General features: G+C 55.7%; 1 protein-coding gene across 1 annotated transcript in view; it reads left to right on the top strand.

Annotated features, from left to right (window-relative positions):
• Positions 1 to 12448, top strand: part of dis3l2 (DIS3 like 3'-5' exoribonuclease 2) — a 28709-nt gene that overhangs the window by 12799 nt on the left and 3462 nt on the right. The window contains 12 exon segments of the mRNA XM_060057824.1: positions 65 to 177; positions 2728 to 2835; positions 4050 to 4182; positions 4185 to 4282; positions 4990 to 5007; positions 5009 to 5070; positions 7557 to 7654; positions 7657 to 7739; positions 8616 to 8702; positions 10309 to 10396; positions 10399 to 10455; positions 10611 to 10741. Coding sequence (XP_059913807.1) covers positions 65 to 177; positions 2728 to 2835; positions 4050 to 4182; positions 4185 to 4282; positions 4990 to 5007; positions 5009 to 5070; positions 7557 to 7654; positions 7657 to 7739; positions 8616 to 8702; positions 10309 to 10396; positions 10399 to 10455; positions 10611 to 10741 — 1076 coding nt within the window.

The raw sequence follows: 12448 nt of genomic DNA, 5'->3' as shown, positions 1-12448 counted from the left end.
TTTTATGTCGGTATCTGTTTTCTGCGTGAGTATCTTTGTTAAACGGTTAACTGTGCGACCGCAGGTAACTTCGAGGTGGGCGTGCACATCGCAGACGTGAGCTACTTCGTGGAGGAGGGGAACGCGCTGGACGCCATCGCCAGCCAGAGAGCCACCAGCGTGTACATGGTTCAGAAGGTGAGTCTCACATCCACTGTACACCTCACTGTTCACACCCCTGTACACCTCACTGTTCACACCCCTGTACACCTCCCTGTTCACACCCCTGTACACCTCCCTGTTCACACCCCTGTACACCTCCCTGTTCACACCCCTGTACACCTCCCTGTTCACACCCCTGTACACCTCCCTGTTCACACCCCTGTACACCTCCCTGTTCACACCCCTGTACACCTCACTGTTCACACCCCTGTACACCTCACTGTTCACACCCCTGTACACCTCCCTGTTCACACCCCTGTACACCTCCCTGTTCACACCCCTGTACACCTCACTGTTCACACCCCTGTACACCTCCCTGTTCACACCCCTGTACACCTCCCTGTTCACACCCCTGTACACCTCCCTGTTCACACCCCTGTACACCTCCCTGTTCACACCCCTGTACACCTCACTGTTCACACCCCTGTACACCTCACTGTTCACACCCCTGTACACCTCCCTGTTCACACCCCTGTACACCTCCCTGTTCACACCCCTGTACACCTCCCTGTTCACATCCCTGTACACCTCCCTGTTCACACCCCTGTACACCTCACTGTTCACACCCCTGTACACCTCCCTGTTCACACCCCTGTACACCTCCCTGTTCACACCCCTGTACACCTCCCTGTTCACACCCCTGTACACCTCCCTGTTCACACCCCTGTACACCTCACTGTTCACACCCCTGTACACCTCACTGTTCACACCCCTGTACACCTCCCTGTTCACACCCCTGTACACCTCCCTGTTCACACCCCTGTACACCTCACTGTTCACACCCCTGTACACCTCCCTGTTCACACCCCTGTACACCTCCCTGTTCACACCCCTGTACACCTCCCTGTTCACCTCCCTGTTCACACCCCTGTACACCTCCCTGTTCACACCCCTGTACACCTCCCTGTTCACACCCCTGTACACCTCCCTGTTCACACCCCTGTACACCTCCCTGTTCACACCCCTGTACACCTCCCTGTTCACACCCCTGTACACCTCCCTGTTCACACCCCTGTACACCTCCCTGTTCACACCCCTGTACACCTCCCTGTTCACACCCCTGTACACCTCCCTGTTCACACCCCTGTACACCTCACTGTTCACACCCCTGTACACCTCACTGTTCACACCCCTGTACACCTCCCTGTTCACACCCCTGTACACCTCCCTGTTCACACCCCTGTACACCTCACTGTTCACACCCCTGTACACCTCCCTGTTCACACCCCTGTACACCTCCCTGTTCACACCCCTGTACACCTCCCTGTTCACCTCCCTGTTCACACCCCTGTACACCTCCCTGTTCACATCCCTGTACACCTCCCTGTTCACACCCCTGTACACCTCACTGTTCACACCCCTGTACACCTCCCTGTTCACACCCCTGTACACCTCCCTGTTCACACCCCTGTACACCTCCCTGTTCACACCCCTGTACACCTCCCTGTTCACACCCCTGTACACCTCCCTGTTCACACCCCTGTACACCTCCCTGTTCACACCCCTGTACACCTCCCTGTTCACACCCCTGTACACCTCCCTGTTCACACCCCTGTACACCTCCCTGTTCACACCCCTGTACACCTCCCTGTTCACACCCCTGTACACCTCCCTGTTCACACCCCTGTACACCTCCCTGTTCACACCCCTGTACACCTCCCTGTTCACACCCCTGTACACCTCCCTGTTCACACCCCTGTACACCTCCCTGTTCACACCCCTGTACACCTCCCTGTTCACACCCCTGTACACCTCACTGTTCACACCCCTGTACACCTCCCTGTTCACACCCCTGTACACCTCCCTGTTCACACCCCTGTACACCTCACTGTTCACACCCCTGTACACCTCCCTGTTCACACCCCTGTACACCTCCCTGTTCACACCCCTGTACACCTCCCTGTTCACACCCCTGTACACCTCCCTGTTCACACCCCTGTACACCTCCCTGTTCACACCCCTGTACACCTCACTGTTCACACCCCTGTACACCTCACTGTTCACACCCCTGTACACCTCACTGTTCACACCCCTGTACACCTCACTGTTCACACCCCTGTACACCTCACTGTTCACACCCCTGTACACCTCCCTGTTCACACCCCTGTACACCTCCCTGTTCACACCCCTGTACACCTCCCTGTTCACACCCCTGTACACCTCCCTGTTCACACCCCTGTACACCTCCCTGTTCACATCCCTGTACACCTCCCTGTTCACACCCCTGTACACCTCACTGTTCACACCCCTGTACACCTCACTGTTCACACCCCTGTACACCTCCCTGTTCACACCCCTGTACACCTCACTGTTCACATCCCTGTACACCTCCCTGTTCACACCCCTGTACACCTCCCTGTTCACATCCCTTCCCCGGTCTTGCCACCTGAACGGTTCACTTTCTGATAACCGGGGGGTGAAACCATCAGCAGCCCGAGTGGCTCCAGGGAGGTGGTGCCGTGAGGCCTGCCTCCCACTGCCCCCCAGGGAGGACTGGTTCACTGAGGGGGGGTCTGTGTGCTCCAGGTGGTCCCCATGCTGCCCCGACTGCTGTGTGAGGAGCTGTGCAGTCTGAACCCCCTCACCGAGCGCCTAACCTTCTCCGTGGTCTGGACCCTCAGCCCCGAGGGCAAGGTGAGGACCCCCTCTCACCGCCATCCCATAATAAGGATTTATCTTCATGTTGGCTATCTCTTGCTTCTATATTATAGCACAAAGAAGCAGTCGCTTTGGTTATGAAATGTCTGTGCTCTAAGGATTCTCCCACCTGTTAGGGTGTCCCCCGCCGGTCGGATGCACGGTGACTCGAGTCACTGTGAAGCGTGGTCATGTGACGCCTTACTGTGCGTTCACACCAAACGCGAAATTTTTCGCCCGTTCGCGTTGTCGCCAAAGTTTTGACGCGCCACACATCATAATCTGTCGCTGTGCAAGTTTTGTCGAATTTGTCGCGCCACAACAAGGTAACCACCATTGCATGTCTTTACCTTTTGTGGAAGAGGGAGAGACATTGGAGGACCCAACGCAGTATATTCATAATATTGTAATGACCACGGGAGAGGCAGTGAATGAAGTATTGAATAGACAGAGATTTATTAGATGGGTCTACCTAATAAACCGTTGGAACACACAAGACCGGAAACATAGCAACGCCGGTAAACAAACCCCGAGAAGCCCAATCCCTCCCTACAATCGCTACGGCCACCCGGAGGCGCACAGAGCTGTTGGGCGTGATATTATATATACAAATATTATATTATATACTATTATATTATATATAGAGCTCCGGGAGCCGCAAACGGTAACATTCACTTCCTCCTCCAAGCTGCAGTTCACCCCGGACTGCGCTGCACTGAGTTTGACGGTTGAACGCTGATTGGCTGTTACGTTACACATGTGACTCAGTGGCCACGCTGTTGAACGCTGATTGGCTGTCATCACGCAAAATTCGCGTCAAAGTTAAAATATTTAAACTCGAGCGAATTTGTCGTGCCACAAATCCTCGTGAACGCGCTCGCCTGTGCACGGCGAAAGTGTGGCGCGATAAATCTAAACATGTCGCCAGTTTTCTCCGCGAAAAATTCGCCCGATACGCGTCTATACGTTCACTTTGTATGGGATCCTGTCGCCCCGTCGCGTTTGGTGTGAACACACAGTTACCCTGAGTCACTGAGGCGTGGTCATGTGACGTCCTCCCCAGAGTCACTGTGAGGCGTGGTCATGTGACGCCTTCCCTTGAGTCACTGAGGCGTGGTCATGTGACGCCTTCCCTTGAGTCACTGAGGCGTGGTCATGTGACGCCTTCCCCTGAGTCACTGTAAAGCGTGGTCATGTGACGTCCTCCCCAGATCCTCAGCGAGTGGTTCGGCCGCTCGGTGATCCGCTCCTGCGTGAAGCTGAGCTACGACCACGCCCAGAGCATGATCGACGGCCCCGACAGGCTGTTCTCCCCCGGGGAGCTGCCCCCCATGGACCCCCGCCACCCCTGGACGAGGTGCACCAGGCCGTGCTGCGCCTGCACGCCCTGGCCCAGCAGCTCCGCCAGCAGCGCTTCGACGGCGGCGCCCTGCGGCTGGACCAGGTGGGCGGGAGGGGAGGGACGGGGGGGAGGAGGGGAGGGACGGGGGGGAGGAGGGGAGGGGCGGGAGGGAGGGACGGGGGGGGAGGGGGGAGGGGAGGGGCGGGGCGGGAGGGAGGGGGGGGAGGAGGGGCGGGAGGGGAGGGACGGGGGGGAGGGGAGGGAGGAGGGGCGGGGAGGGAGGGACGGGTGTTGACGGGGGGGAGGGGAGGGGCGGGGGGGGGAGGGAAGGGGGGGGGGACAGGGTAGGGGCGGGGGGGAGGGACGGGGGGGGAGGAGGGGCGGGGAGGGACGGGGGGGAGGGGTGGGGAGGGGGGGACGGGGCTTGAGGGTAGGGGGCGGGGAGGGGGGGGGAGGGGCGGGGCTTGAGGGTAGGGGCGGGGAGGGGCGGGGCTTGAGGGTAGGGGCGGGGAGGGGGGGGGAGGGGCGGGGCTTGAGGGTAGGGGCGGGGAGGGGCGGGGAGGGGGGGGGGAGGGGGGGGGAGGGGGCGGGGCTTGAGGGTAGGGGCGGGGCGGGGTAGGAGCGGGGTAGGAGTTAGATAGTTTTATCAGCCATGGTGGTGAAGACGACTCTTCCACACTAACTCACAATGTCCCCAAACGACTCTTTTGTTCTGATTTTGATTGAGAGGCCCTTGCTGTGGATATTACACATGAAAACCTTTTTAAATCCTTTCTGCCTTTGGTGAGTAATGCTGTTCCCAACCCCAGCTGAAGCTGTCCTTCACACCTGGACAAGGACAGCATGATGCCGCAGGGCTGCTACGTCTACCAGTACCGAGACAGCAACAAGTGAGTCACCATCTCCCCAGGCTCGTCCAATCACATCTCTGGATCTGAAAAAACTAACTTTTCCTCAAAACAGGAACCCCCACTTTATCACGACCATGAGAGAACCTGGTGTGATAGACTGAAGGGATATAAACGCTGCGTAATGTTCTGGGGTCTCATTTATAAAACTGTGCGTGGGATCGTTACTAAAAAAGCGTACGCCCAGAAGCCAAGTTTTGCGTGCGCCAAAAATATTCAGATTTATAAAACCCTGCGTACGCACACCGTACGCAATCTTTGCTTTATAAATCACAGAGTGCCTACAAGTGTGCGCAGCTGAATCAGCTTCACGTTCCGCCCTGTACACGCCCCTTTTTAACCATAAATGGTCAATGCAAATGACCTCATGAGTTCCATCTGCATATAAAACAGACTCAGATGCAAGTATTATGTCTTGTCGGAAACAATGGCAGTACTGAGAAAAGCATAAAGCGACATTTCACGGAGGTTGAAGTGGAGACACTTGTGGGTGAGATGAAGGCCCGAAAGGTAGTTTTGGGCGGTCACGAGATTGGGATCAAAAAGCAGAGTGAGTGGCAACATGTGGCTGCAGCAGTGAACTCTGTCAGTAGCACGGAGCGCACAGTCCCAGAATTAAAAAAGACAGTTACATATTTTTATGTAGCCTACCAATAAATCGTTATGGTCCCTAAAGACCCTCTCCCTCCGAATCCTGCCATTTGCATGGTCCGCCAGAAGTGCCACATGGTGCAGCATTACCACGGCGCTCACCTCTGCATTTATAGGGTTACGGTAATATGTTCTTGAACATAACCCCTTTTTAATGCCTGATTTGTCATGAAAAGCATCAAGAGTAACGGACAACGATTGTGATGAGGAGTGTGGCTTGGTTTTCCACACTTTAATTGACATTTGATTATGTGTTTACAGTGTCACATAAAAATATTATGTTATTGACACATGTTGGACAGATGCTTTATTCCATGCAGTCGCGCCGTCAGTGGACAGTATGGAGTGACGGGATTAAATATGGAGAGTTTTTTTTTATTTTCTATTCTAAGGAGATGTTTCTGGAGTTATAACTGAGAAATAACGCATTTAACGCATGATACGGTTTGAAATTAAATTTATGAAGGGCGACGATAAAACATAATCGTTCTTCTCACTCTACAATTCTTCGGTCTGACTTCAGTTCACCACCACACCATCTGTGTCGCCAATTCTCCTTTTCCTCCAAACCATGCGTACGCATGGGTCAGAGTTTGCTTAGGGCTGCGCACATTTTCCCGTCAAGTTGTTTTTTTATAGATCACAACCTTGGCGTGGAAAGTCACGTACGCCAACGGTTATAAATGAGACCCCTGGGCTCTGTCCTCCTCCTCCTCCTCCCCGCTCCTCCTCCTCCTCCTCCTCATGCTCCTCCTCCCACTCTTCCTCCGCCTCTCTCCTCCTCCTCCCCCTCTCTCCTCCTGCTCCCACTCGTCCTCCTCCTCCCCCTCTCTCCTCCTGCTCCTCCTCCCACTCGTCCTCCCCCTCGTCCTCCCCCTCCTCCTCCTCCTCCTCCCCCTCTCTCCTCCTGCTCCGCCTCCTCCTCCTCCCCCTCTCTCCTCCTGCTCCTCCTCCTCCTCCCCTTTTCTCCTCCTCCTCCTCGTCCTCCTCCTCCTCCCACTCGTCCTCCTCCTCCTCCCACTCCTCTTCCTCCTCCTCCTACTCCACCCAATCCTCCTCCTCCTCCCTGCGTAACGTTCCAGGCTCTGTCCTCCTCCTCCTCCTCCCTCTGCTCCTCCTCCCTCTGCTCCTCCTCCTCCTCCCACTCCTCCTCCCTGCGTAACGTTCCAGGCTGTGTCCTCCTCCTCCTCCCACTTGTCCTCCTCCTCGTCCTCCTCCCACTCACTCCTCCTCCTCCTCCTCCCTGCGTAACGTTCCAGGCTCTGACCTCCTCCTCCTCTTCCTCCTCCTCCCTGTGTAACGTTCCAGGCTCTGACCTCCTCCTCCTTTTCCTCCTCCTCCTCCTCCTCCTCCCTGCGTAACGTTCCAGGCTCTGACCTCCTCCTCGTCCTCCTCCTCCTCCTCCTCCTCCTCCCTGCGTAACGTTCCAGGCTCTGTCCTCCTCGTCCTCGTCCTCGTCCTCGTCCTCCTCCTCCTCCTCCTCCTCCTCCCTGCGTAACGTTCCAGGCTCTGACCTCCTCCTCCTCCTCCACCCACCCACTCTTCCTCCTCCTCCTCCTCCCTGCGTAACGTTCCAGGCTCTGACCTCCTCCTCCTCCTCCTCCTCCTCCTCCTCCTCCTCCTCCTCCTCCTCCACCCACCCACTCTTCCTCCTCCTCCTCCTCCCTGCGTAACGTTCCAGGCTCTGACCTCCTCCTCCACCCACCCACTCGTCCTCCTCCTCCTCCTCCTCCTCCACCCACCCACTCGTCCTCCTCCTCCTCCTCCTCCCTGCGTAACGTTCCAGGCTCTGACCTCCTCCTCCTCTTCGTCTCCAGGCTGGTGGAGGAGTTCATGCTGCTGGCCAACATGGCGGTGGCCCACCAGATCTACCGCTCCTTCCCCCAGGAGGCCATGCTGCGCCGCCACCCCCCCCCCAGACCAAGATGGTGGACGAGCTGCAGGAGTTCTGCGACCAGATGGGCGTGGCGGTGGACCTGTCCTCCGCCGGGGCACTGCACGTCAGTACTGAGCGTCAGAGCGTTGCATCACAGGGTTAGCCCTATGCTAACTCTTATTACTGCACGTCAGTACTGAGCGTCAGAGCGTAGCATCACAGGGTTAGCCCTACGCTAACTCTTATTACTGCACGTCATCAGTACTGAGCGTCAGAGCGTAGCATCACAGGGTTAGCCCTATGCTAACTCTTATTACTGCACGTCAGTACTGAGCGTCAGAGCGTAGCATCACAGGGTTAGCCCTATGCTAACTCTTATTACTGCACGTCAGTACTGAGCGTCAGAGCGTAGCATCACAGGGTTAGCCCTATGCTAACTCTTATTACTGCACGTCAGTACTGAGCGTCAGAGCGTAGCATCACAGGGTTAGCCCTATGCTAACTCTTATTACTGCACGTCAGTACTGAGCGTCAGAGCGTAGCATCACAGGGTTAGCCCTATGCTAACTCTTATTACTGCACGTCAGTACTGAGCGTCAGAGCGTAGCATCACAGGGTTAGCCCTATGCTAACTCTTATTACTGCATTAGCTAATGCAAAGTAATGGTTACTAGACATTAGTTGACTGTTAATTAACCATTGGTTAGTTAACGCATAATACTGCATTAAGTAATGCGTTGATCATGATTTTAATGTCCTGATGTCTGTGATCATAAGAGGATGTGCACCGGTGTAATCTTTATGATGAAGGTTTATGGTTTCAATCAAATAATACGTTTTTATTACGGCCGTTCCAAAGTAGAAGATGAATTATTCCCGAAACCCGCAATAAAAAAGCATTCAAAAGTTGGTCTTGTCCCAGAATGTATGGCGCCGCTGATCCACGGTGTGTTTGTCACGGCCCCCCCCCCTGACCCCCCTGACCCCCCTGACCCCCCAGGCCAGTCTCCACCGCTCCCTGGGGGACGACCCGTACGCCGGCGCCAGGAAGGAGGTGCTCACCAAGATGTGCTCCAAACCCATGCAGGTCAGAGGTCGCCCACACGACCCCCAGTCCAACCCCCCAGTCCAACCCCCCCAGTCCAACCCCCCCCAGTCCAACCCCCCAGTCCAACCCCCCAGTCCAACCCCCCAGTCCAACCCCCCCCCCAGTCCAACCCCCCAGTCCAACCCCCCAGTCCAACCCCCCCCCAGTCCAACCCCCCCCCCCCAGTCCAACCCCCCCCCCAGTCCAACCCCCCCCCCAGTCCAACCCCCCCCCAGTCCAACCCCCCCCCCCCCCAGTCTAACCCCCCCCAGTCCACCCCCCCCCCCCAGTCCAACCCCCCCCCCCCAGTCCAACCCCCCCCCCAGTCTAACCCCCCCCCCCAGTCTAACCCCCCCCCCCCCAGTCTAACCCCCCCCCCCCCCCAGTCTAACCCCCCCCCCCAGTCTAACCCCCCCCCAGTCTAACCCCCCCCCAGTCTAACCCCCTCCCCCCAGTCTAACCCCCCCCAGTCCAACCCCCCCCGTAGCCTCTCCTTGAACCGTGCCGTCTGTTTCGTTATGTGACTGAGTCCTCGTGCCCCCCCCCCACCAGATGGCGCTGTACTGTTTCGTTATGTGACTGAGTCCTCCCCCCCCCCCACCACCAGATGGCGCTGTACTGTTTCGTTATGTGACTGAGTCCTCCCCCCCCCCCCCCCACCAGATGGCGCTGTACTGTTTCGTTATGTGACTGAGTCCTCCCCCCCCCACCACCAGATGGCGCTGTACTGTTTCGTTATGTGACTGAGTCCTCCCCCCCCCCCCCCACCACCAGATGGCGCTGTACTGTTTCGTTATGTGACTGAGTCCTCCCCCCCCCCCCCCACCAGATGGCGCTGTACTGTTTCGTTATGTGACTGAGTCCTCCCCCCCCCCCCCCACCACAGATGGCGCTGTACTGTTTCGTTATGTGACTGAGTCCTCGTGCCCCCCCCCCCCCCCCCACCAGATGGCGCTGTACTGTTTCGTTATGTGACTGAGTCCTCCCCCCCCCCCCCACCACCAGATGGCGCTGTACTGTTTCGTTATGTGACTGAGTCCTCGTGCCCCCCCCCCCCCCACCAGATGGCGCTGTACTGTTTCGTTATGTGACTGAGTCCTCCCCCCCCCCCCCACCAGATGGCGCTGTACTGTTTCGTTATGTGACTGAGTCCTCCCCCACCACCAGATGGCGCTGTACTGTTTCGTTATGTGACTGAGTCCTCCCCCCCCCCCCCCACCAGATGGCGCTGTACTGTTTCGTTATGTGACTGAGTCCTCCCCCCCCCCCCACCACCAGATGGCGCTGTACTGTTTCGTTATGTGACTGAGTCCTCCCCCCCCCCCCCCCACCAGATGGCGCTGTACTGTTTCGTTATGTGACTGAGTCCTCCCCCCCCCCCCCACCAGATGGCGCTGTACTGTTTCGTTATGTGACTGAGTCCTCCCCCCCCCCCCCCACCAGATGGCGCTGTACTGTTTCGTTATGTGACTGAGTCCTCCCCCCCCCCCACCACCAGATGGCGCTGTACTGTTTCGTTATGTGACTGAGTCCTCCCCCCCCCCCCCCACCAGATGGCGCTGTACTGTTTCGTTATGTGACTGAGTCCTCCCCCCCCCCCCACCAGATGGCGCTGTACTTCTGCACGGGGGCCCTGAAGGACGAGGTTCTGTTCCAGCACTACGCCCTCAACGTGCCGCGCTACACCCACTTCACCTCCCCATCCGCCGCTACCCCGACCTGGTGGTGCACCGGCTGCTGGCCGCCTCACTCGGTACCCCCCCCCGTGTGTGTGTGTGTGTGTGTGTGTGTGTGTGTGTGTGTGTGTGTGTGTGTGTGTGTGTGTGTGTGTGTGTGTGTGTGTGTGTGTGTGTGTGTGTGTGTGTGTGTGTGTGTGTGTGTGTTGGTACTAAGTGTGTGTGTGTCCAGGCTGCGGGCCTGCTCTGGGCCTGGGTGTGGAGGCGGTCCAGAAGCAGGCCTCCCACTGCAACGACAGGAAGACGGCCTCCAAGAGGGTCCAGGAGCTCAGCAGCGAGCTCTTCTTCGGGGTGTTCGTCAGGGTGAGGGGAAACGTTGCCATGGTTACCACATGTGTCGTCATGGGGATCATAGCACCTTATTATGTTCACTGAAGTTGGGATTAGGAAAAACAGTATTAGGGTTGTTGGGTTAGGGTTAGGGTTAGCTAACCCTAGCCCTAACCCAACAACCCTAATACTGATTTAAGGTTAGGGTTAGCTAACCCTAACCTTAAAACAGTATTAGGGTTGTTGGGTTAGGGTTAGCTAACCCTAGCCCAACAACCCTAATACTGTTTTAAGGTTAGGGTTAGCTAACCCTAGGGTTAGCTAACCCTAAACAGTCTTAGGGCCGTTACATAGTCAACGCGAGCAACGCGTGTAAACGACGCGAGTGACGCGCTTCCATTCATCGTCTACACAGCATACGCGAACATCGCGGGCAAAGCATTACATGCAATACAGCACTCACGCCATGGGTGGCAGCAGAGTCACCGGTGTTTTCGCGGGTGACGTTCCAGGTGACATTCCGATCAAAGTGGCTACGGAAGAAGAGTGATGAAGCGCAGAGATAGGCGGTGGTATGTGCGCCCTTTAAATACAACACGAGATCAGGATGGGGAATTTGTTTCTCTGGAGCGATGCGAAGCCTGGATGAGGAGAGGCATTTCCAGTATTTTCGGATGTCGGCACCAAAGTTTGATGATCTCCTTTCGCGGGTCATCCGAAATCTTCCCGACTCACCAAAACCGGCCCTTGTCAGGGAGCAGCTGGCAGATATTTTTTGTCAGATGCTGGCGTGTTTCCCCACCAGTACAATGTGCTACGATTGGGTATGCGCACTGACCAATAAATGTATACACATTGGTCACTTGGAAGCATGACTTTTGATTCATTAGTTATCACATTACACAAGTTAACTAATTTGGTTTACGTCAAACTCATTCATTCATATCCATATAAAATGTTGATACAACGAGCTACTGCTTTGACGGATGAATGAATTATTTAAGTGTATTTAAGTGTAGGCCTATAGCCAAAGCTATAGCGCATAATGTCCACAGAAATGATATGGTAGGAAACATTATTAGAGAAAAGGGGTTTATTTATCAAATACAGAAACTTGACCCACCATACACGCACACATTTTTCATTCACTACACACTCACGCTTTCAAATTTCATTCACTCAAAGAGGCTACTGAACTTATGTTTCACACAGAACGTGAACACAAAACATTACGTAATTAATTAAAATAGGCTAACACTAAAACAAATAAGGCCAGTAATAGAACGAATATCGGGTGACAAGAAGATCATTAAAATGGCTCATAATCCCGCATCAGCTGTTTGTCGCGCATCAAAATAGCACTTTGACCCTGTGGAAGGGTTCGCATAAATTGGGACAGGTAATTAGTAAAAGACGTGAATGTCATTCTTATCACGTTGCCGCATCCTCTCATATGTTCTTCTGTAAATATAACCTATAGTAGTAATAATGTACAATATTGGCAGTATCGCCCCCACCGACAACGCTTGGTATTGCATGGATCGGCGCGTCGCGTATCAAAAATTGGGAGGACGCGTTTTGCTACGCGTCGACGCATAATGGCGGCCGAAGCGTCGCGTCGCGTAGCCTTCTGGACGCGTATGCGTCGACTGTAACGGCCCTTAGGGTTGTTGGGATCAGGGTAATGGCGCCAGTTCTACGGAGGTCTCTTACTGTGTGTGTGTGTGTGTGTGTGTGTGT

The sequence above is a fragment of the Gadus macrocephalus genome, chromosome 8 (assembly GCF_031168955.1).
Source record: "Gadus macrocephalus chromosome 8, ASM3116895v1".
NCBI lineage: Eukaryota > Metazoa > Chordata > Actinopteri > Gadiformes > Gadidae > Gadus > Gadus macrocephalus.
Note: the sequence above shows the minus strand (reverse complement) of the source record. Positions and strands in the feature narration are given on the sequence as shown.